At 45.6% G+C, this 25,365-nt stretch overlaps 1 protein-coding gene across 1 annotated transcript in view; it reads left to right on the top strand.

The window, feature by feature from the left end:
• The window catches only part of DDC (dopa decarboxylase), an 83,681-nt gene that overhangs the window by 50,016 nt on the left and 8,300 nt on the right, over positions 1-25,365 (top strand). The window contains exons 7-10 of the mRNA XM_058534798.1: positions 3,515-3,609; positions 8,359-8,426; positions 19,193-19,269; positions 24,736-24,755. Of these exons, the coding sequence (XP_058390781.1) occupies positions 3,515-3,609; positions 8,359-8,426; positions 19,193-19,269; positions 24,736-24,755 (260 nt within the window). The remainder of the gene's footprint in view (positions 1-3,514; positions 3,610-8,358; positions 8,427-19,192; positions 19,270-24,735; positions 24,756-25,365) is intronic.

Below are 25,365 nucleotides of genomic sequence, written 5' to 3'. Positions count from 1 at the left end.
TTCCCTCCTCTGACACCATTTACTTGACTATCTTCACATATTTAGCGTTCTTCAACTTCCAACAGGACTGTTCTGGGATCCTGAGCTGACCTTGTTCTATGGTATGATTAGAATAAACACTAAAATAATTCAGATAAATTATTCATTCACCATCATTTGACCAAGAGGACACATCAGAAGATGGTTTTCTCTAAACTGCTGCTTTAGAAAAGGCATTTTCTTTTTAGTTCCTTTTAAAATGATCTACCAGAGAGACTGTTTCAATTGGTCCACTTGGACTGATCAATTGAATTTCCTGGCAGGTTTTACTGAGAAGACAATGAGACACAGGAAGCAGAGAGTTGAAGGCAGACAGGCAGGAGGTGTGAGAGTGGGAAGCTGAGGGCAGGCGTCTCGGGGAGTGCGGGGGGGGGGGAGCGCGGCGGCCCGGCAACCACAGCCCCCTCCGGTGACGCCAGGATGGCTGGGAGAGGGATGCAGCTGACGAGGCAGCGAGGCCTGGCCGCTGCTGTTCATGGCAGCCTCATAAGGAAACTGGCGCTGGCAGCAGGAGAGGTGTGGAAGCTGCCCCTCCCTGTTGGAGACATCTGAAAGCTCCCGGCTGAGGTGGCCTTGCCTCACGTGACCTTGTTGACCTTGTCCTGGGGCATGCAACTCCCGTGCTCTGGCCTCAGGGAGTCAGTGCCTGCCAGACTCCTAGAGACGCCTGCAATACGCAGAGGGGCCCGAAGGCAGGTCGCGCTGTCGACAGATCACATATGAGACTCGAGATGCAGAGGTGGTGACATGGCTTTTTACCTCCCGATGGAAAGGAGAGAAGCCTATTAGGAGTCTACTCTCCATGAGCATCTATAAGTTCCTTCTCTGGGAGTTTTAGACCAAGTACATGGTTAGAGGGAACCCAGTCCCTCAAAGACCACCCTTGCTTCTGACACCAATTCTGAGTTCAGAGATTCCCCAAACCACCCTCAGGTTTGACAATCCGCCAGAAGGGCTCACAGAAATCCCTGAATGCATACCCATGGTTACACTTTATTCCAGGTAGGAGACACATGGGGCAAGGGAGCTTCTGGTCATCCTCTCTTGTGAGGTCATGGCTGGCTAATTGCCCCAGCCAAGATGCATGACGATATGCACAGAGTGAGTACCTCCCTGCCAGGGAAGCTCGCCCGAGCCTTCAGTGTCCAGAGTTTTATCGGGGCTCAGTGACACACTGCCCACATGACTAACCTTCAGTCTCCGGGCCCTCCCGAGGTCCGGCTAATACCTGTAGTCTCTAGTTCCTCCAGAAGTCAGAAGTGATGTGGCATGGCCCAAAGCCCCCATTACAAATCGTGTTATACCCTCTGGGGGCCAAAGCCCCAGGCAGGAAAATACTCCTATCAGGCAGGGCATTCCAGGACCTAGAGGTCACCTCCCAGGAGCTGATGGCAAAGGCCAGGCCTCTTTTGAGATAAAGTTAATTCTTCACTGCACACCTTCCTCTGGTGCCCCCTGAGGCCCCTCGGTCTTTCCCTACCCACTGCCCCTCCCCGGGTCTTTGATGTACTCTGGAGTGACCGAGCCTTGGGGGTTGGCATCATTCTGGCCCCCTTCTGGGGGTTCTGGGCCAGATCTTCTCCCCTCTGTCTGTCCCAGAGAAGGCCTGGTTAACACTGATGGTTGTGGTTTTTACAATGTCTTATGAAAGAAATATTCCCTCTCATGAGGGTGATGGCTAAGGGAGGAGGACATAAGGGGTGACGGAGAAAGAGAAGCCTGTCTGCCACTTGTAGATTCTGTCCCTCTCCTCCCGCCCTCATGGCTTGTGTCTTTTGTGACTCCTCTGTGCGTTCAGACCCCAGGATCTTGCTCTGCCCCCTCACCCCTCATCTGACAGTCCTGAACTGAACACAGACATGAGCATCTCAAATTCCACCAAAGTGCCCCTAATAGAACATGGGGCTCCCTCACCAACGGTCTGGGACCAGCCCAAACAGCCCCGCGGAACGCAGAGACTTGCTCTGAGATTTTATGCCCATCTTGTAAGTGAATCTGAAGTTTCCCTCGACCGTACAGCGTATCCGAGCTACAGCAACAGTGGCTGTCCTGTCGTTTCCAAGGAGAAACTCCATACCATCCTAAGGCTTGTGCTCTTTCTGGTTCACTGCCATGTCCATGTGGGGCTCTGCGGGCACCTGGTAAGGCTTGTCCACTTGAGGGGATGAACCCAGACTCTCTTCACTCATCAAACACGCTTCAGTTTGTTTGGCCTCAATGCACCATGATCCTCCGTGGCAATATCACACATGCTTGGGACACATTTGATCTCCATCCAACCATGGGCTTTAATCTCTTCAATCCTGAAGATCAAACTGAATTAAGGCTTTGAAATTCCTCTTCCAAGTTTTTATCAGCGAGTGCAGAATTGTCATCACTCCTCATAGTATCATGTATGATTAACCAGCATCATGTATGAAAAAGGGAACCATGAGCCCATCAATCAGCACAAAGGCACTTGGCAGGTGCTGACTAATCCCTCCAAGTGGCCCTGACCCAGTGCTCCTGGGGTGGCATCCTTACCTGTAAGAGAAGGACCCTGCTCCCTCTCGGAGATGCTTGTGTATTTCATGACCGTGCTAAGTGGGCACTTAGCTGAGGGAGAGAATAACCACGATGAACACATGCATTTCTCACTAACTCTGTGTACAGGCACATTAGCAATGTTCTCTCACTGATCCCTCAAGGTATGGGTGCTATTTTCCTCTCCCTTTGCCTGGGAGGAGAATGAGGTTTCTAGGAGGGAGATAAGGCCATACAGTTGCTGGGCAACTGGAGGTAGGAGTTGAACGTAGGTATGTTCAAATCAAAGGAGTGCATTTAAACAGGACAGTCTTCCATGTCCAGAGTAAGACTCGGTCCCTTCCTGCAAGGCTATCCAGTATGGTTGGAAAACAAAAGTCATATGCAGGAAAGGAGCCAGGGATGATTTCAGAAATCGTAAAATAAATGACGACACTTTGTGTGGGGATGGAATGGGGCAGAGGGAAATCAGTGTGGATTGTCTACTGGAATCTTCCTCAAGTGATGTTTGTGGGGAAGGACTCTAGAACGGATGAGCCAAGAGAATCTGGAAGAAAATTCCAGGTGGGTGAGATGGGGGAGGGCAGAGAAAAGTGGTGTAACTGGGATAAAATGCAGGCAAATAAGCCTGCAGGGGTTAGGGTGTGCTGGTCCCTTAGAGCTGTGCTGAGCAGAGGAGCAGTGCAATTGCTCCATTTCCCTCATCTTTCACGAATTCACTGAGTGCTGGGTCTGTGCCAGGCACCATGCAGGGCCAGTAGCACATGACCTCTGCCCTCAGCTTCATCGCCTTCAGAACAGAGGAGCCTGTTAGGGAGCCAGAAATCAGGCCAACCAATGCTCTTGATCGACTACATACAGGAAGGGCGCTGGGACAGGACGAGGCCGGTCATCAGACCCCATGTGACCAGGGCATCCATTTGAGAACTCACAAGTCTCTTCCGGACTTTAGGTATCAAGGAGGACATGTGGCTGCACGTTGATGCTGCCTATGCGGGCAGCGCCTTCATCTGCCCTGAGTTCCGGCCACTTCTAAATGGAGTAGAGGTGGGTGTGCTCTTAATAAGATCATTTTTTAAAAGCACTATGTTATCAGTGACTTCTTATAAAGATGTGACATGCTATTTTTCACTGTTGTGGTTTGTTTCAGCAAATTATTTTCAAACCAATTTCAGTGATTATTGGAAATTATACCTCGTTGTGACAGAGGTTGAGAAACTTCCTGGCCATACAGCTTGTCTTCTCGAAATGCACCTGATGTTTACAGCTCTTTTCCAGTCTGCACAAATCCTGGGCAGAGCTGTCATGACAGGACAGATTTTAGCTTATAAAACTGTGGGAAAATATTTAGGAACAAAAATAAAATCTTAATGCATTTCAGAAGGAAGAGTAACTTAAAATTCTGACCCGCAGTTCCATACAATCTGGTTCAATATGATAGTCATGTTCTGACCCTGCAACTGAACACGCCATTCACCGTAACAAATATTGAATGAGCAGCTACCAGCACAGTCAAATGTCCTATGCCACTTCCAGAATTTGTAAAATGTGGCCTGTAATGCCAACTAAAACTCTTCTTTTGAGAAATAGCCATCAAAATTATCAACCAATTCTCTGCTTCTCCACAGGGCTGCGTAATATAACATGGTGCAGAGTTAACACAAAGAAATGACCTTATGAATGTGCTCTGATGTGTTATTTCAGACTCAACCAGGATTTTATTGTTGGAGGCAGCTCAAGAGCCAGGAAGGTCCTCCTCACCAGGAACTCAGATATAAGTGCAACAATGAATCCAGAGAGGCAGATTTGGGAAGGAGATAATAAACCAGAGGAGCACCGGCATTGGCTTTGCGTTCAGAGGCGAGGGATTTCATGAGACCTCGCTCCTGCATGGTCCAGGGATTATGAGCACAGTCTTTGCATTAGACTGTCTATCTGAATCCCAGCTTTACTCTAGGACTAGCCGGGTCCCTCTGGGCAGGTTCATATCCTCTCTACACTTCACAAAATGGATTTAGTAATGACACCTCCTTTGAGGGGTTGTTGTAAAGATCAGAGGAGTTAATATTTAAAGGGCTTATAAACAGTGTCTGGCACACAGTAAGCACTGTGCATGCATTAGATGCTATTATTATTTTTCACCATGGCCTGCGGAAACTGTCCTTCAAAACCTCTCTCTGCTCATATCATGCTGCCAATCAATTCTCTAATTACTAATTTGGATTCTCATAATGCCGTAATACCAGAAAAGTGGGGGTCAGCGGTGTAGAATACAAATGTTTCCATCTTTGGAAAGCATAATCCCCTTACTACTAATAAATAAAGTAGCATTCTGGTTTATATCTCCATCATATTCATTCATTTATTCACTCATTCATTCAATGATTGCTTATTGATCACTGAATGTATGCTAAGGCTTAGATCAATCCTGGGGGGGCTGGGAAATGGAGTTTCCAAAGGCCTCTGTAAATACTTGGGGTGGGTGCAGTGTGTGAGAAGTTCTGATAATGGATGCTAACCCCAGCCCTCTGCAGTACACTGCTGATCTGCTGATAGCTTGTGTTGTTGGGTGTTTGGTGCTGGAAACGAAGAATAAATCTCTAGGCCATATAAATACCTTTTCTAATGGAGATGATACACATCACTAGGGATGTCTCCCTTGCAGGCTCAGGGGAAGAAGGGCAAAGCGTTCAAGGGGATTTTTGTGCCTCCCCTCAGGGCACGATCGGGGCCAGATGCTCCTTCTAACTCTGAGTAGCAGGTTTAGGATTTCACCATCTTTTCCTACTACAACTCTTCTCATCCCAGGGAGCCAACAACTTGAGGTTTCACCTTTCATAGGAGGTGCCTAATTGTCAGACCACCACAGCGGCGGGCACTGCAGTGAGATCATATCAGCAGCAGACAGGATTTCATGCCCAACAATGAGTCGTTCCCATTTTCCCGCATTATTGCCGACTCTCGTTCCCTGCCTGGCGGGGGCCTTGCTGCTCAGCTGGTCAGATAAGGGGCTATAATATCCTGTCCTGGCCCTTCCCTGGAGATAAGAGCCTTTCTCTGTCAGCAGGAGGAACACAGCGCAGCTGGTAATGAAAGACGTTTAAACAGACCAGCCCCCAGGAGGGAACTAATAAAATTCCCAACAAACAAAGCAGTTCTTTCACCTTTTATTTCCTTTTATCAACAAATGAAACTCCTTGTAATATCCTGTTTCTTTCTCAAAATTACTTTTATTGAAACCTGGAAGGAAATGAGTCTGCTGCCCCAGAGTGCACTGTGAGGTTACCATCAGCTGAGCAAGTGTCTCCCTGCTGGCGCCCACCTGGCCCCTGAGCTGCCTCCTCAGTGCTCATCCTTCGAACCAAGTAGAGAAGAGTTGTCACAAAGCCTTGGGAAGATTTCAAAATTTCCCATTAGGACATTCAGCCAGACTGGGGCCTTACGATGGCCACTGCCTCTATTTCTGCTTCAGTCGTGGATTTAGCCATGTGGCCGTATGACTGGCCCTCCAGCTGGACCCAGATCCTGTTCATCAGCCAAACGAGAAACCAGGGCATGCGTTTTGAAAAATGCAAGAACTCACCACTTATGATAGCTCAGTGAACATGCAGAGTACCCTCCTTGGCCACTCTTACTAATTGAAATCTCTTATTCTCTGCTTGAAAATATGGTGGCACCTAAAATTGATGAGTGATGCTAGCACCAGTTGGTGGTGGTTGTTACCCACCGGCTTCCAACAAGGGGAGCTGTTATTGTTAGGAGTACAGTGAACTTGGATCTTGTCTTTAAAAATAAAGAAGAATAGGGACAGCCCGGTGGTGTAGTGGTTAAGTTTGCACACTCTGCTTCGGCGGCCCAGGGTTTGTGGGTTTGGATCCCAGGCATGGACCGGCAGACCACTCGTCAAGCCACGCTGTGGAGGCATCCCGTATACAAAATAGAGGAAGATGGGCACAGCTGTTAGCTCAGGGCTGATCTTCCTTAGCAAAAAGAGGAAGATTGGCAACGGGTATTAGCTCATGGCCAAGCTTCCTCACTCACACACACACACACACACACACACACACACACACACACACTAAATAAATAAATAAATAAATAAATAAATAAAATATTTAGGTAAATGAGAAGAGTTGTTGACCTAGCATGTCAAGGTTGATTAAAGAACCAATCGATTAAAAGAAAACTGAGGTGATCCTGGTTACTGTAGGTTAGTTAGGAAATTTTCACTTTTCCATTCTTTATGATGATACATACATTCTGAGAACTTTGCAAGTTCGTGAAGCTGAAAGAACTGCAGGCATAAAGTATTTCATAGGCCAGATCAGTACAATTTCCAGACATAGTACACGTGAATTAAAACTCTGATTATTCCAAATAGCCTAGTAGTTTGAAATATACTGTGGATACATTTTATGTGACTTTAGACTATAGAAATTTGAAAGTATGCAACATAAAATATTAATAACATCTCCTTTTATGAGGAAAAGTAGAACTATGAATCTTCCCAATTAAAAATAAGCTGGGGCTCGCACGGTTTCAAAACGGGAGATCCCATGGAACTGTGAACTGAGTTCATGTTGCTGCCAGGGGGTTGGTGTCACCTCCTGGGTGACAGAAACCCCCCACACCCTTTGTTAGCTTGGTCTTGGATTACGCTTTGGGATTCTGAATGATCCAGGGTCCTCAAAATGCAGCCCTTGATTTGAATGTGATAGCCTTACACCAAATGAGGATGAACACACAAATAGCAGGAGGTGTTAATGGGAAGGTTCTAGACACTATCTCATTCCAATCCCTCACTTACAAGTTCCTGTAGAATTTCTGCACCGAGGGCCCTTGGCTAGACATGCAAGAACTAAGGCCAGCATCTGGGGCTTACTCCAAACCCTGTGCTCTTTCCATCACAAAAAGAATGAGATTCTTCATTTCACTTTCCTGATAAACACTTTCTGGACATCATCTGGGCACCTGGCGCTGTGTCTCAAGGACTGCCAGTCAGGCCCATGAGTCCTTGACCCGATGGCCTTCATGCCCAGCGGACCTCAAGCCTTGCTAGTTCTGTGGGGTGCCCTGCTGCAGGCCCCTCCGTGGCACAGCCCGGCCCAACTCTGCGAGTCCCTGCCCTCCACCTCTGTGCAGAGAGCCTGGTTTAAGGCTACCTGACGGTCATTTTCATATTGCATTCTGATGGCTGCTTTCTTGTCCCATTTCCCCACTTAACTAGGAGCTGCTGGAAATCAGTAGCCCTGTTTTCATTCCTTGGTTCCCTGGGGCCACCACCTGGCTGGCTTTACAACCACAAATCAGCAACATTTGCACGGGAAGATTCATTCCATGTCAGGAGTTATGCTGAGGAGCTCGTGGCGGCAAGTTCACGACTTCTCCACAAAGCAGATAGTCCCACTCCAGGCCACAGGGAGCAAACAGTTGAGCCGGGATGCCAACCCCCATTCTCTGACTCCGAAGCTCTCCTCCTCCTGCTGTGTTTCAGCCCAGAATCAGATCTATATTAGCTTCACGTTTCATGGGGAATGATTTGTTATTCCAACTTGAAAATGAATAAAGAGAGGCTCCGAGAGGTCAGGTGGCTGCCCCAGAGAGCTCCCAAGCGCAGGCCTTCTCAATTGACCCTGTGCCAAACCTCACGGTCTCAGGTACTTATTCTCCTCTGCGTGGTCTCGCTGTCTTTCATTTGAGAATACAAACTGTTAATTGTTATGTATGGAGTCTTGTTTTATAACTGAACAATAACAATTAAAATGTCTTCTTTTCGTTTTTATTATTCCTTGGCAGTTTGCGGATTCATTTAACTTTAATCCTCACAAATGGCTTTTGGTGAATTTTGACTGCTCTGCCATGTGGTAAGTTTCCCTGTGCGTCAGATGTTAATCACCCTGTACCCACTGCTCTTTAGAATAGTGGCTGATATGAAAGAAGCTGGCAGGTGAGGAACCAGAGCTGGGGGAGCACATGCATCACGTGCTCACTACTTGCTTCTGTTTTCGAACCATAGGTGGAATTCTTGGTAAACAGTTGCATACTGTTATCTAGAACATACTATTGCAATACATTGGCAAAAGAAAAGAGAAGACTAACTGAGAAAATCAGTAATTTGATTTATCTACCATTAACAAAAACAACGCAAGGAAATTTCAGTACATATTTCTAATTCCGTTGCTTCTGTGTTTTTATCCTTAGATGTGTAACAAATCTAAGTCTAAATGCTTAAAAGCACTTGCTAAGGAAAAACAACAGTGATTCTATTTGCTAAGAAGTTGCCCGGGAATTCTTAACAGCAGTGCCACACTCACGTTGGTTATACTTAGAGCAAGACAAGGAATTCTGAAATGAAAGTGGATGACGTTCCATGACACGGGTGATGTTGAAAGAAACGACTGGGGTGGCACGGAACACTGGACAGTAGTTCTGTGAAATTTATTCCAGTGAGAAGTTGGTTAATCAATCTTAGGACCAAGAGGCTTTGCATGAATTTTGTGCAAAATTGTTCAGTATGGAATTACATATGTAATTCAGTATGAATGGTTTTTCACCATAGAAGGGTGAGGAGACAGCTCCCACACAATCCAACTGAAGTCGGTTCTCCCATAGACCAGATAGTCTGTTTGCCCTTGCACTAGTTTATCTCAAGATAAACCACATTTCCAGTGCTTTACTTCTGTTCAAATCAAATTCTCTTTTTCAGTCTTTTCTCTAAACTTTCGATAGCTGATTTTAAAACCAATTATTATATGGGCATTTCAGACTTAACTTTGTGTGAAATACTCATCAAAATTGATAAAAGCTATACCTTCTATGGACATTAGTGTTCTATTGTGTTCGTGTGGTTGTGTTTGTCTATTTTACCTAAAGTGCAACACTTTAAGGATAGTTTATACAGTGTGTCAAAAGTCCCCATTTTCAAACCTTAATTTGGACTGAAATGTAACTCTGTTCTGCTGGGGTATTTGGTCAGCTGCAAAGACTAAGGGAGGTGGAGGTCAGATTGTGGGTCCAGAGCAGCCAGCCCTTCACAGAGCCAGCAGGGGTCCCAGCAGAGAGCCAGTGGGAGTCCGGTCCGGGAGGCCTTTGTTTTGTGAGGGGTCGCTGGCCTCCTAGTGCAAGTCACACAGCAGCCTTAGTTGTCGGTGAGGCATCTGGCAGAGAAAGCCACAAAACCGGCCCGGACCGAGGAGCTGCGGGCTGTTGGGGGCTGCAGTGATGGTGACCGAGAGTGCCGCCGGGCCGTGCTGACCAGAGGAGGGCTTGTGGTGTGCCGTGACGTTTTACTCATCACTTGGGTAAAAAATAATATCAGAAATAGATGCTTACTGAGCGCTGGTGAGTGCCGGCTCCCTTCAACGCCCTTTATGTAATGTAGGTCGCTGGACCCCCACAGCAGCCCACGAGGAGGGTACTGACATTATTGCCCCCTCCTACAGATGGGAACCTAAAGCCATCAGGGATCAAAAGTATTTTGCACCACCGATCTATGATCCCAATGTTGAGATAAGGATGAATATAATAAATGTAGCATCCTGCACTTGGGTCCAAAAAGCTGGTGAATAAGTAAAGGATGAGAGAAAATGTGCTTTCTCACGGAGCGTGGCCTGGCTGCCACAGACACTCAGGAGTGGATGCGACGAGAGCTGGCGGCTGTGTTTTAATCTGTCTCAGCAGGGTCCTCCCTGGCATCCTGCGTTCACATCAGGCACCAGCCTGCAAAGGGAAATTTGACAAAGTGGAGGTGACATACAGAGGAGACGAAGAAAATACAGAAATGAGGCAGTGTTGTTTGGAGAAGGGCAAGAGGACTGAGGGTTATTAGCCTGTAGAAAAGAATTAACCACAAAGCCATAAGACACAAGAGTGGCCCCCAGTATGTAAAATTTTGCTGCAGAGAAGAGCGATTGGTTATCTCCTGGAGGTGGAAATGAGAAGCGTTGTCAATATTTGACGAGCTTCCTACCCGCCTGAGGGTTTGAAAGCCAAATAAATCAATGAGTAAAACTTTAAATTATAATAGAGAATGTACTTTCTCTCTCGAGCTAGTGGGGGTGCTGGACAGAATAATTGTCAAGGACTTTGGGGTGATTTCATGCATCTGGGAAAATCAGGTCTCTCCCAAACCCAAGGATTTGTTCCATGATATCATAAAGACGACATGAATGATGACTGATAGAATTTCATTTTGAAGGATTTGTGTTTTAACATAAAAATTGCTCGTATCTACTGTTTTAGGCAGAGTGCTTATATTACCTCGCTGGGGCGGCTCTAACCAAGTACGGTGTACTGGGTGGTTTAAACAACAGAGACTTATTTCCTCACAATTCTGGAGGCTGGAGGTCTGAGACCAAGGTGTGGGCAGGGTTGGTTTCTCCTGCCTGAGGCCTCTCCCCTCCGCGTGTAGATGGCCATCTTCTCCCTCTGTCCTCACATGGTTGTCCCTCTGTACGTCTGTGACCAAATTTCCTCCTCTTATAAGGACACCAGTCTTATTGGATTAGGGCCTAGACATGACTTCATTTAACTTAATCACCACTTTAAAGACTCTGTCTCCAAACCCAGTCACATTCTGAGGTCCTGGGGGTCAGGGCTTCAGCATAGGAATTTTAGGGAGGGGACACAATCCAGCCCATAACAGTGCTCATAGGAAATGACTAGTCTAGTTAAAGCCATAAGGCTAATATTTAGGGATTTAAATCAGGTCAGCTTATTTTAAATTTATAATCTTTAGTATGCCGTCTACATCTGATTTGATTGATTCTCATCACGCTTCTGTTTTCTTTTGATCTCACTGTACCCTAAGAGCCCTCCCGATTTGTTGTCCCTACACAGAAGTTGCTCTCCCTCCGCGCAGGTCCGGTGTTGAGTACTGCCCTGCCTGCAGGGGGCGTGAGGACCAAGCCCTCCCACACCCGTCCAGACCCCACCCCAGGAGCTGCACCGCAGCGGTGCTCTTGGAACCGTGTCTGCTTTGGGGCAGCCTCCTGCAGACCAAGAACAACAAGGGAGGCAAGGGCACAGGTTAATTGGAAGGGATTCGGTTTTGAGCACCGGGGCGCCGAAACTGAGAAATATTGTCCCTGGGCTCGCCAAGTCTCAGCCACGGACAGCGTTTCCAGTAAATAAAATAGAAGCAAAGTCAACGAAGAAACTAAATAAAATGAAATACGGGCCAGTGCAGATTGAAGTCCATGTGATGAAGAGATTCGAGGGAAGGGCTTAGGAAGGGAGAGGAGAGGGGGTCAGGTGAGAAGCTTGGGGAACACCTGGGAGCTGGAAGGTCGAAAGGAATGTGCCAGGGAGACACCTCGGCGGGCCCATACCGTCATTGCCCAATGGTTTGAGACAGAGAGGTCGGGTAAAGCGTATGTGATGAAGTGGCATTTGACAGAGGGCTGCGTGAGGGGCGAGACGAGTCCGTGCACAGACCCTGCGGCGGAGGCGCGCACAACAGGGACCTCGGCACAGGAAAGCCACCGAAGACCATTTCGTGTAGCCCATGTGGATTTAAATTTCTTTTCAATAAGCTACCCACTTTTAAAAGTTGGTGTTTTTACATCAACATGCAGCTTTTTAACGTTAATGAGAGCCCTTGACAGCAGCATTTCCGTAGGTGAGTCGTGGCTGCGGGGGCTGAGCACCTGGGCGGGGCAGGTCTTCCCACCCCGCACCGCGCCCCGGGCCTCCGCCTGCAGTCACGTGCTGGCCGAATCGTGGTCCCTATTTTATGGACCAGGCAACCGGCGTTCTGAGATGGTTCATGAATTTGCTTATAGACAGACAGCGATCCGTGCCAGAGCCACAGATACAATGTTTGATGGCAATAGGGGTGATGTTTTAAAAAAACAGTACCGACTAAAAAGAGTCAGAAACAGGATTATGTATCTCACAGGATGCAGATTAAGAATAGTCGCAGGCAAAGCAATACACGTTTTACAAACACATACAAACGAGAGGGCGCACAGAGAACACACTGGAATTGTTCCAGATGAAAAGAGAAGAAATTGGAGAATGAAGAGCTGTTTTTTTGGTGTGAATGAGGCAAAATCAGGCCCCAATTCTGTTTCCACTTTGTTTAAGCTATCACTTATTCCACTTTCTGAAAACAGTCCTGGATTTTAGCCCAGGCATGTACAGCCTACAGGCCGAAGACGAATAGATGGACCGCAGCATCCCTATCCTACTCGCACGGCAGCTGCTCCTCTGCCCACGTGAACTGTGGGTCTGCTGAGCGCGCTCAGTCTAGGTTGGGTAGCCTTCATCTTTGCGGCGGATGCAGGGACAGGCAGGCAGCACTTTGCGACAGGGTGGCAGGGAGTGGGGAGAGAAGGAAGGCTGAGAATTTACTCAGAGGCTTTTTTGCACTGTCCTGAATATCCATGGAATCAACTATACATATTGTGCTATTCTAAGAGGTTACTGCAGTAAAATGAGGTGTCCTAACATAGACGATAAGGACGGTGTAAGAACCGAATTTCAGAACAGAACCAGCATCTGTCTACACCCCTAAGAGTTGAAAACAGGCAAACAATCCTAAATAGTGACCTTTCTATCGAAGTGTTTAAAGATTTTGCTAATACAACAAGATATAATGGATTATTTTTTTATTGCTCTCACTGGCTTTTTTGTATTCCTTAAAGTCAGAAGTGTCTCTCTTTTGTTTAATGAAATTTTACCAATGGTTAGTCCATAATTTAAACACGTTGGTTATAGTCTCTGCGTATTGAAATGGCCAAGATAATTGATGTTTCTAAAACTTGCAATTTTTACCAGCATAGTAAATACATTTCATAATGATTTCATATTCTGTTCATAAGCTTTTTACTGTTCACTTGGTATTTTGAGTCTTTTATATGTAAATATGAACCATTCTGCTCAGACCTTACTGTCTTTTTAATATCAGATCTTCTTCAAAGAAAGCCTCAAATTCCACACACACCCACGGCATGTTTTATCTACCCTTAAAAAGAGGCTTGATTTTTTCCAAATAAAATTAAATTTTTTCACAAATAGTTTTATAGCTTTGGTATACTTCTGTGACATTTTTTTTTTAATTCAGTTATTGGAAAGATTGTTAATCACTCTACTTATAGTAAGACTTGTTTCCAGAACTTGTTTTATAAGCATTAGTGTACAGTTTTCTACATATCTTTTTGGTTTCTTTGCACTTTGGTCCTGGTGCCTTTTAGTGTTTTGAAGCCTTTCTAGCTCTTACTGGCACCAAGAGGTAACAAGAGTTATTCAGTGAGCCTTACACATTATTGTAGATTTTTCTTTTTTTTAATGAGGAAGATCAGCCCTGAGCTAACATCCGATGCCAATCCTCCTCTTTTTTTGCTGAGGAAGATTGGTCCTGAGCTAGCATCCGTGCCCATCTTCCTCTATTTTATATGGGACGCTGCCACAGCATGGCTTGATAGGTGGTACGTTGGTCTGTGCCCGGGATCCAAACCCTCGAACCCCAGGCCACTGACACGGAGCACGTGCACTTAACCGCTTGTGCCACTGGGCAGGCCCTATTGTAGATTTTTTTAAAAGGCCACTTAAGAAGCCATGGTTTCAACACAGCACAGGAGTTCCAGTGCCCTCATCCCTTAGGGCCATCCCTCAGGAGTGTGTCTGATGACAGGAAGAGACTTTCCTCACCATGAGGCCCGTATTGTGTGAGAGGACTCTGGTGTCTAGGAAGGATGTTTCTATGTGTGTATGTGTGTGTGTGTGTGTGTGTGTGCACATGTCTATTTGTTTGTTTATTTGTTTAAATGAAGTCTTCTTCTTTGTAATATCATTAAACTTTATAAGGAAAAGCAAAGTTGGTACCTAAATATTGAAGAGCAGCCACCACAGACCCATTGCAGTTGCGGGGCAATGAATAAAGCATGCTTAATGGGACACTGGAAATACCAAGAACTGAATGAATCTAAAGCCACAGCAGAACTTGTGGCACGCGGCTGGAGCAGGACTTAGAGCACAGACTGCAACAGAAAAGACGCAAGCCAGGAGACAGTGAGCCAAGAGAATGATGAGCCAGAAAATAAGGAAGCTAGAAAACAGCGACAGAATAAACCCCCAAAACTAGAAGGAGGGAAATAATAAAGATTGAGAGACGTTAATGAAATAAAAGATAAAAACAGGGTAGAGTGGATCAACAGAGCCATGTGCTGGGCCTTGACCTGCCTTATAACATGGACGCTCTCTGGAGAGATGGATCAAGAATGGAGGAGAAGACAGAGGTAAACTGTAATCGCAATATAGGAAGGACAGAACCACAGATATTGCAGAGATTTTAAAAAATAGTAAGGGAGTACTATGAATAACATCATGCCAAAAATTGCCTGCAAATGTACGTATTCAATAACTACAAAAAATGTGTTACAAAAACTGATTCCAGAATAGATAGAAAACATGGAAAATTTTATAGCTGTTAAAGACAGTGTGCCAGTAGTTAAATTTTTGCACGACAGTAATCTCCAAACTCTTTGAACAGCGAGTTCTATCAAACTGTCAGAGCATTTATCAGTCCAATCATGAATGTAACTCAAAGAGAACAACAAGGAGGACACATGCCCTCCATCCCATCAGGAAGTTACTGTAGGGCATAGTGGTTAAATTCACACGTTCTGCTTCGGTGGCCTGGGGTTCGCCAGTTCAGATCCTGGGTGTGGACATACTCACTGCCATCAAGCCATGCTGAGGTGGCGTCCCACATAGAAGGACCTACAACTAGAATATACAACTAAGTACTGGGAGCTTTGGGGAGAAAAAAGAAGAAAATAAAAGAGGAAGATTGGCAACAGATGTTAGCTCAGGGACAATCTTCCTCAAAAAAAAAAAAAAAAGAAGTTACTGTAACTTTGATTCTAACACCAGATGAGAAGCTGAGAAAGAAAACTACAGAACAAGCTCACAAACTTAAATGTGGAAATTTAAGTCAAACATGAGCAAATAAAATTCAATGATATTTTTAAAATAAAGATAGTATATCATGACCAAAATGTGTTTATTCCAGATATGCCTGGGTGGTTTAAAAATATTAGAAGATTTTTAAATGTCATTCACCATGTTAATGGTAAAGGAGAAACATTAGATGCAGAAAAAGAATTAGTTAAATTCAACACCCATTCAGGAAAAAAACTCTTAGTAAAATAGGAACAGAAGAGAACTTTCTTAATCTGATTAAAAATATCTACCAAAAAACTACAGTAAACCTATTCTTAATGGTAAAATATTAGAAGCACTCCCTTTAAAATCAGGAAAATAATAGGATTCCCATAATCCCCACTTCTTTTCACCATTGTGCTCTTCTAAGGTGCATTGTAAGAGAGGACAAAGAAGTAAAAGTGTGAGAATTAGAATGGAAGCCATAAAACTCTCATTATTTTCAGATGATGTGACTGTCTGCAATAAAGAGAATCTTCGATGAAAGTATTATTGTTAATAAGATAACACAGCAAGATTTCTAGAATACACAACATTTTTTAAGGTTGCACATAATTTTTTACATATACAATGAACAGTCCATATAATTTTTTAAAAAGAAATATTCCTTATAATAGCAAGAAAAGAGGTAAGATGACTATGAATAAATGTATCAAAACTTGTATATATTTTATGAAGAAAATTAAACAAATTTTTGGAAGCCATTCCAGAAGTCCTAACTGAAGGGAGTGGTGTGTTTTCTACGTGGAAGGCAGAGTCAGTGTCAGACGTCAGTGCAATTCTAATAAATATCCTGGCTGCATATCTTTGTGGAACTTGATAAAGCTGAGCCTAATATTTACATGGGCTCAGAATAGCCAAGAGAATAGTGAAGAAAAATATGGTGGGAATCATGCCTCATCCAACATCAATGTGCACGTGAAGCAGCAGTGATTGAGCCAGCATAGCGCCAGCATGGCACAGACCGGTGGAGATGAGAAGAGAGAGCCCAGAAACAGCCCATAGGTGTCTAGATTAGCATTCCTACTGTTTACAGAATTTGCACGATCCAATTTTCAATGCAGAGACAAACAACCTAACAGAAAAATAAACAAAAATTTTCTCAACAAAGAGGAAACAGGAGTGGCCTCTTAATAAACACAAAGTTACTCATTAGTAATCAGAAATGAAAATCAAAATCACACCGAAACACTGTCAGTTGTTGAAAATAAAGTCTCTCCACACTAAATGTTGGCCAGGACATGGAACGCAGGAGCTCGCCGGCTGCACAGCCTTGGAGACTAATTTGGCACTGCCTCCACCCAGGTAATGGACTTCGTGCCTTTCCCTGACTTGTTCCATGACTAGACACGTGTCCCAGAGGCACGAGGAGTGTTCATTCAGCATAGGTTGTCTAACACAGAGAGAAAACAATAGGAGAATGGATGAATTATGATCTGGTCATGGGGTGGAGTCCAGTGAGGTAGTAAAGATGAATGAATGGCAACTAACATGGATGAACGGGTAGAAGCAAGCTCATGAGTATATTTTTGAGAGAAAAAGGAAGTTATAGAAAATACACAGAGAATGATGCCATTTATGTTTAAACAACTTTTGTTTATGTTATGTTTAAAAATGTGCAAAACAATACTACAGATTGCTTAGGATTTTGCACAGAAAACTCTGTGGGAGTGATAAACCACATGCAGCCTGTGGTCTCTTCTAGGGGGTGGCAAGGGCAGGGATACCCATGGAGGATTTAACCATGTGGGCAAGTTTGGTTCATAAGCAGCACAGTGGACACATTATTATTTATCCCTTTTTGCATGGCTTTAACACTACAGAATATTTTTTAACTAAAAAAATAATAATAATAACTGCTCCAAGATCATTGCTGGTATCAGTGGGAAGAGAGGTGCGCTCTTGATTTACAAGGGGCAAAGTTCTACTGAAAGCAATAAATACTTCTACCCGCTTCTCTCTCTTTGTCCTCCTCTCTTTAAGGCTAAGCAGAGAGCTTTCCCTAGTACAGAGACCCAAAGGAAATTCCTCCAGTTGCTCCTCACACAATGCCCATGATGCAACAAAATTCCTGTATACACACACCTAACCTCAGGTGCGATCCATTTTCTTCCATAGGTCAGAGAGAGAGTATGCACTTGACAGCTTATTATTGCTTACTGACACAGTCTGTCTTTTAACCCTTTGAGGAAATAACGCCTCAATTACCTTTCATAAGTAAATCTAGCCTCTTTCTCTGTCTCCTCATTGGTAAGCCACGTCCTAGCATTCTATTTCGTGCTCACTGGGTTTTATCTTTCGGGGACTTGCACATTATATTTGCTTTCAAGCCTAAGCTACTGTCAGACCGACATTTCTTCTCTAGTGTGCCCCTAGAACACTCTATTTGCCACAAAATTGCGTTGAGATGGTGTTCACGCTGCCAAATGAGGCGGAGAGGCGATTATCATAAAGCTCAGACCCTCGAGTCCCAGTCCAGAAGAGAGTTTTGACTTGAGTTGTCCAGGCTGACCATCACTACCGTGTCCCGTGGGACAAATAGGTGTAAAAGGATTGAGTCTGAGGACCTGTGGTTGCAGCCGGCACTGCCTTCTCACCACCAGCCCTCTGTTCGTCCCACACACACTATGATGCCAGTCAGGCCAGGGGCTGGGCTAGGCCTGGAGGACAGAGAGGAATAAATGCTAACCTGCTGGGTTCTTCTCCTGACACCAACTCTCCAGCTCTCCAGACTCCAGCTGGTGTCCCACAACTCGATGCTGACACTAACTACCTGGAGTTGGCACAGACCCCCCAGGTTTAAGGGCTCAGTCCCACAAGCCAGTCACAAGGAGAGAGTCCTGGGTCACCTGCACTTCTGTCCAACTTGCCTACAAAGTTGGGGCTTCCCACAACCCCTCCCCTTCAGGTTCGATAATTAGCTAGAACAGCTCATAGCACTCAGGAAAGCACTTCCCTTGCATTTACTGATTTGTTATAAAGGATACAAATGAACAGTCAAGCGGAAGAGATGCATAGGCCAAGGGAGGGGTGGAGTGGGGGGCACAGAGCTTCCCTGGCCTCTTGGGGCATGCCTCCTTCCCAGCACCTTGATGTATTTAGCAACCCAAAAACTCTCTGAACTTCCTCATTTAGGGGCTTTTATGGAGGTTTCATTGAATCGGTATGATTGATCAACTCGTTGGCCGTTGGTGATTAACTCAATCTCCAGACCCTCTCCCCTCCCGAAGATTGGGGGAGGTGGGGCTCAAAGTTCCACCCCTCTAATTAAGACTCAATTTTCCTGGCAGCCAGCCCCAACTCTGAAGATATCTAGGGGCCCCCAGCCACCAGTCATCTCATTGGCATACGAAGGACACAATTATCAGTCCAGAGATTCCAAGCGTTTTGGGAGCTGTGTGCCAGGAAGCAGGGACAAAGACTAAATATTTATTTTTTATTAACACCCCCTCCACCCCCGCCAGGTGCTTGGAGCTCTGGAAATTCATGCTGTGCTACAGTGAGGCCAGGGGTGGTAGGAGCACAGACAAGGGGGGCATACGTGCAGATTGGGGTCCCAGGGAGGGGTCCTGAAGCAGGTGTGTCTAAGCTGAGCCAGGTGGAAGACGGAGCCGGGTACAAAGGTGGCATAGTCCCGTCTGAGGCGCTGGCTTATTAAGCTCCATCATTTGTTCTCCAAAACCAGGGTGAAAAAGAGAACAGACCTAACGGGAGCCTTTAAACTGGACCCTGTCTACCTTAAGCACAGCCATCAGGACTCTGGTAAGATGCTGTCTTTGCTTTTTGCCGTCTGTTTCGGGTTTTGTTCTCGTCAGAGCCACATTTGAAGTGCCTAAGAGCCAGAGATGAAGATTCAAGTCCCTGGAGACTGGCCCAGCGGGCACTGGGTGTGACGAGGTCTTGGGCACCGTCAGTGGAGCCCCCATCCAGAACTGCTCAGTGCAGGAGCACTGGGGGCCCAATGGGGCCAGGAGGGGCACGCATGACTTTCAATACCGGTGGCGTGGACATCTCCAGCATAGAATCTTTGAAATAGTGACTGAAAGAGAGTGAGCATCTGCTTATGTCAGTACCACCAGGGAGAAGGAAAGGAAATGAAGAAAGTTGGGCTGGGGGTATCAGGGAGTGAAGAGAAAATTGATGACACTGGGCAGGATTGGTGCACAAAAGCCACCTCAGCTGGTGGGTTCGTAGACCTGCTCTCCTTGCGTGGCACTGGTGACGTGACAGTGAACGAGGCCCAGCCCCTGCCTGCGAAGTCTGGTGGGGAAGTGACGGCAGCAGCCTGCGGTGGGTGACTCTTGGAAGCCACGGTGGGGATGCAGTGTGGCGAGGGGGCCTCCAGTTTGGCCTCCAGATGACGAGGGCAGAGAGAGGACATGGCCAGGTGTTTGAGTCATGGTGAGGAGCAGAACTTTCCCTGGTACACAGAGATGCTGGAGAAACTTCTCCACTGCCTCCTCAGGAAACGCCCATCTGTGATGCAGCACAATTCCTATAAAACGCAAAGTAGCTCCTTTCGTCGTATGGCTACTGTCCATGCCCGTAGGCCGTGGCCAAAAGTCAAATCATAAGTTAGTACAGGCCGGGCCCTGTGAGGGGCAAGCGGAGTGGAGATCCAGATCTCTGAGATTCTTATCAAAGATAAAAATCTGATATTTAGAATGATCCCAGTGATACAAAAGTTTTTAAAAAATCATGGAATGTGAAATTGCAGAATGTGAACAGTACTTACATCTGGATGGTATAATTATTTGTGAGTTTTCTTAATTTTCTCTGCATTTTTAAATTTTTACGAACACCGTAATTAGAAATATTTGTAAGTGTCGATGTTCTCAGGTGTAGTGCAGACACGCGTCCCGGTAGATGGCCCAGCAGGTCCCCATTTGGGTTGCACCTGCCTCCATCACACAGAGACAGGATTCTTGGGTCCACCTGGAGCGGCACCTGTCCGTCCTCACCCATCAGAGCCTCTGGGCTGCAGCCCGGGCTCACAGCCTGCTGTGCCAGCCTCACCTCGGTATTTCCCCACAATCTGCTTCTACCGCTCTGCACTGGCACGTATTTTTCCCCTTCTGTAACTTTACTCAGCCAGAAATACCCTCCCTGGTGCCTGCTTTCCCTACCTGTTAAAATCGTATAGATCTCTAAAAACTAATCATTTAACTAATAATTAAAAAAAAAAAACCTTTCAGATCAATTGAGATCCTGATCAAATAAAATGTGTGAGGGCAACGACCTGTGCAGGTTTCCTCCACCACATTAATTATGCTCACTTTAATCCACCCGCTAGGGCAGCTATTTATACGTTTGTCTTCCCTTGTAAGGCCCTAAGCCTCCCAATGCAAGAGAATTATCTATTCACTTAGGAAGCCCTCACGGCCGCCAGCACAGTGCCCACGTGGGCTCCTGGTGGACCCATGAAGCCCGGAGAGGGAACGAAGGCCGAGTCTTTGGGAACGTCTCTTGTCTTCATTTTAAGTTTTCTTAGATAATAATGGATCCATGGGACCATAAAATGTCAGTGATGGAGGGAGCATTAGCAATCCCTTGACCAATCCCTCACTTTATTGAGGAGGAAAATGATGTCATTTTGACACTAGTGGTGGGGTGCTCAGCAGGGCGACGGAAGCTAAGGCATCACTCCCCCTCACCCAATCCTCCGCAATCTAAATGCTCACCTCCCAGCAGCCAGCGTGGTCTTGATGAGAAGAAGGTCAGACCTGTTCTTGCCTTCTTAAAACTGCCCACTGGTTTACCGTGCACTCTGGATAAAAACACTCACAATTCTGCTCAGTTTTGCTCAGAACCTAAAACTGCTCTGAAAATAAAATCTAGTTTTTAAAAATGGAATTGCCATGAAACAATGCAAAATTATAAACCCAGTGCCAAACCTCTTATATTAAAAAAATGTATTTCAGGGGCCGGCCCGGTGGCGCAAGCGGTTAAGTGTTGGCGCTTCCCTGCGGCTGTTCGGATCCCGGCGCGCACCGACACACCGCTTGTCAAACCATGCTGCGGCGGCGTCCCATATAAAGTGGAGGCATATGAGCATGGATGTTAGCTCAGGGCCAATCTTCCTCAGCAAAAAGAGGAGGATTGGCAGATGTTAGCTCAGGGCCCATCTTCCTCACACACACACAAAAATGTATTTCACGTCTGAATAATAAAAACCTCAGTAATCATGACAGTTAATAAGCACAATGTTGCTCTTGAATGATGAAGTAATTCTCACAATCAGTTTAAGCCAAGGGTATCTGGGTAAAGTTTATTGCTCTAGGGATACAAAAAAATGTATAATTTTATTCCACTTTTATAGAAAGGCAATTTCCTATTGAAACATTTGCTATGGCTGTTAGAGACAAAAAAAACTTATTTATTTGTATTTTTCCCTAAAAAAACTCTATAAATCAACAAAAGCAGTGGGCCATTTTGCGTTTACTAAGCAAATCACCAAAAATCACCTTGAACTTCTATGGCCAGTGAATATAAGGGTATATTTTGTCTGGGAGGATTTCACTCTAGTGCTGCTAAGCCTTCTGCAATTTGAAATGAAAACAGGTTTAGAGTGCTTTTTTTAAAAAAGATCCTTTCTATTCAATAAAGAAATCTCTTCATTATTGAACTGTTAAAAAACCCACAAGGCCCTGGTGGCCTGGCCTGCCCCTCACACCACACGGCTCCGGCTCACCAGGCCGCAGCCTGCTGCCCTTCCTGGGGGTCTTTAGGGTGCCTCCCTCTCATCACTGAGATGCAGGATAAAGGTCCCACGGGGGGAAGTCTGCCCAGGCCTGTCTCTCCACATAAGCAAGTGCCCTGCGCTCAGTGGTCCTCCGCTCACTTCACCTGGACGGCTCCTTCATGGCAGGTGACTATAGCCGTGAAGCCATCTCGCTCACTGTTTACTGTCCTCCTCTTGTACAAGCACCTAAGATCCGTGTGGGGGACTGTTGCCCTGCTGCTCCCGGCTAGAACAGCACCTGACTGGACCAAGGGAGTGGGCAGCAACATTAGGAACAGCAGCAGCAAGAGCGTACGGTACAATATGTTCCCACGTTGGTTGTGCACTTTTACATATGGCGTCTCATTGGACGCATGTCAACCAGTGGTAGATATTGAACTAGGACCAAAATAAATGGGATTCTTTTTTTTTGATAACAGAAAATTCTGCTGGTGACAGGGAAAAGTGGCCACATCTGTTATATAGACTTTTCAGATAAATTCTTTCAATGTGAAAACTGTACATTTGGAAAATGGAAAAGAGTAAATGGTAAGCAGGAAAGTTCCCATAACGCACCACCCAAATGCAGACACTGCTGATACATGGTTGTGTTTCTTGCCAGTCTTCTCTTATGCATTGTCTGGTTTCATTGTTTTTATTACTATAAGCCATTTGCAAATTTAGAAGCTGCTCACCCCACATATTTTATGTAATTGTGAAGACTTACGAGACACGTAAAACCTGTTAGATAATCCGCAGTATGAGTCAAACTATCATAGTAGGAAATTGCTGGCAGAGGGCTTTGGCATTCTTGATGTTAACAGCAAACACCTATACAGGAAAGCTTCTAACTGAACCACGTCTTCACTCAGTCCTTAAGGAAGCAGTTTCACTGAGCCCAAGATGCCATCTTTCACAAACCATGTTGTTCGGTTGTAGAAGCCACTACATCTGAATCCTTTTCCTTAAAACTTTAGTTGTAGCATCCAATAGAATTTTCTACAGTGAAGGAAATGTTCTATAAGTCAGCACTGTCCTATATGGAAGCCACTAAGCCACATGTGGCTATTGAGCACTTGAAATGTGGCTAGTCTGACTGAAGGACTCAATTTTTAACTGTATTTAATTTTAATTAAATTTAAATAGCCATATGTGGCTAGTGGCTATAGGGATGGTACAGTGATATAAACTAAAAAGGAGAGTCATTCATTTATCTTCATTCACGGTGCCATCTGGGTTTTCAACAAATTCTTATGGAGTGCTTATTACATGCCAAGTTTGCTTTTGGGTGCTGTTATTTTATTTCTATTGGCATCTATGACTCCCTGTCAGGTTACTTCTGGTGACTCTGCTGTTGATGTCTGTTGGTTAACAACCTTGTTCCATACGGTGTAAAGAAGAAAGTGTTGGTTCGGAGTTGACATAGGCTGTGTGATTTTGGGCTTCCGTTTCAGGGTCACTGATAAAATAAGGAGGTTGAGTCTTGCAAAAAGGCCCTGCACGTTCTTCCATCTCTACTATTTTATGATCGTAATTGAGAAAACACCTGGTCTTTCCAGATGGCAGTCAGGGAATCATAACAAGCTGTGACTTTAGATTTTCTTGTAAATATAACATAGCCCGTCTGCACAGTGGATCAAGAGCGGTCTATAAGAGTGGACAGTGGATGGCATTAGGTGGACACCTTGCTCCAGCTGACCCTGGTGAGGGCCTGCTATGGCCATGCCGGTAGCCGCTCTTACCTGGGAAGTGGGGGACACTAAGAGCCACAACGTGCCTCGTCTGGCCTACATTAGAGGGTCAGATGTCAAAAACCTAGGACTGCAGCACATCTTCATAATTCCACCATATTCCTTGCCCAACATCACCACGTAGAAACTCCCATCTGTGAGATTCTTCATCCAGTGTTCTTTCCACCACATGATGCTGAGATTTACTGCCTTAGACAAGAGAGGAGACGAAAATGCAAACCAGGCATTTTCATAACCACTGTAAAGCCACTGAATCGAGGATAATGAAACTGACTTACTGGGCATCTGGTTTGTGCCAGACAATGGATCAAGGTCCGAGAAGACGGACATGAACACCCATCAAGAGTTTGATTCTTTTTTTATATTCTAATCACTCTGTATATCAAATTCACCTTTCCATGCATGAATGAATGAATGTTGAAGGCTTTACATGATTTGAATGCCCATTTACTATTGGGCACTAGAAGAAATCTCAGATTTTCCTGCTTATGTAACTGCAGAAAGCAAGACAAATGGGAGTCCATTCAGCGTTTAGCATTTCCAATTTGTTTTCTGGGCATACTGCCCTCCAGGACCCTCCCAGAATCCGTTACCTTGGAAAGTGCCGCAAAGAACACCCAGCCCCAGCCTTGGGCAGTCTCATGTCTGGTTTGGGAGATGAAGGATGGGACACAAGAAATTTACCTTTAAGAAGAGAAGCATTAGGCATGTAATTAACCAATGTGTCTAATGGTTTCTTTTTTGTCCCTTTTCTAGGGCTCATCACTGACTACAGGGTGAGTGGGAGATCTGTCTCACCGAGCTCCAGGTCTGTGATAATCCAAAATGTGAATGCAGCTGGGTGCCGTCATGGGCTATAGCTCCTGCTGCCTCCTGTTCCTCTCGTGATCAGGATCCCACTAAAGGACACCTTCTAACTGGGTCCTAACAAGCAAATCAGACCAGGCAGTGGACAGCTCTGCTGAGCTCACCCACTGCAGATCTCAGGTCAGGAGGAAAAGATCTTGCCTGTGCTCCTTGAAAGGGGACAGGGACTTTTGCACTGATTTCCCTGTCTATTGTGCACTATGGCTGCTTGCCTGGAGCCAGCATCCCAAGGGCAGGAGGAGAATGAAGAGTCAGAGCATCGAACAGCAGCCTCTTAACTGGCTGCTCTGATGGCAAGCCTCGTGCCTAACCAGGAGCTGTGGGCTGCTCTGGCAGCTTCTCAGAGATGAGCAGGGCCCCATACCGCCTCCCTGGACCCCCAGGCTGCCGAGGGAGACAGAGGTATGGACAGTCACACATGCCACGAGGATCAGTCTGCACCCTTCTATGAGCTGCCGTTCTGAGACAGATCTGGAACATCTCACTCCTCTCTGATGGCTGTTTCTGGCCTAAGGGAAA

Source organism: Diceros bicornis, chromosome 41 (genome assembly GCF_020826845.1).
Source record: "Diceros bicornis minor isolate mBicDic1 chromosome 41, mDicBic1.mat.cur, whole genome shotgun sequence".
In the NCBI taxonomy this organism is placed as follows: domain Eukaryota; kingdom Metazoa; phylum Chordata; class Mammalia; order Perissodactyla; family Rhinocerotidae; genus Diceros; species Diceros bicornis.
The sequence above is the reverse complement of the archived record's forward strand: the minus strand, read 5'-3'. Positions and strand labels throughout refer to the sequence as shown.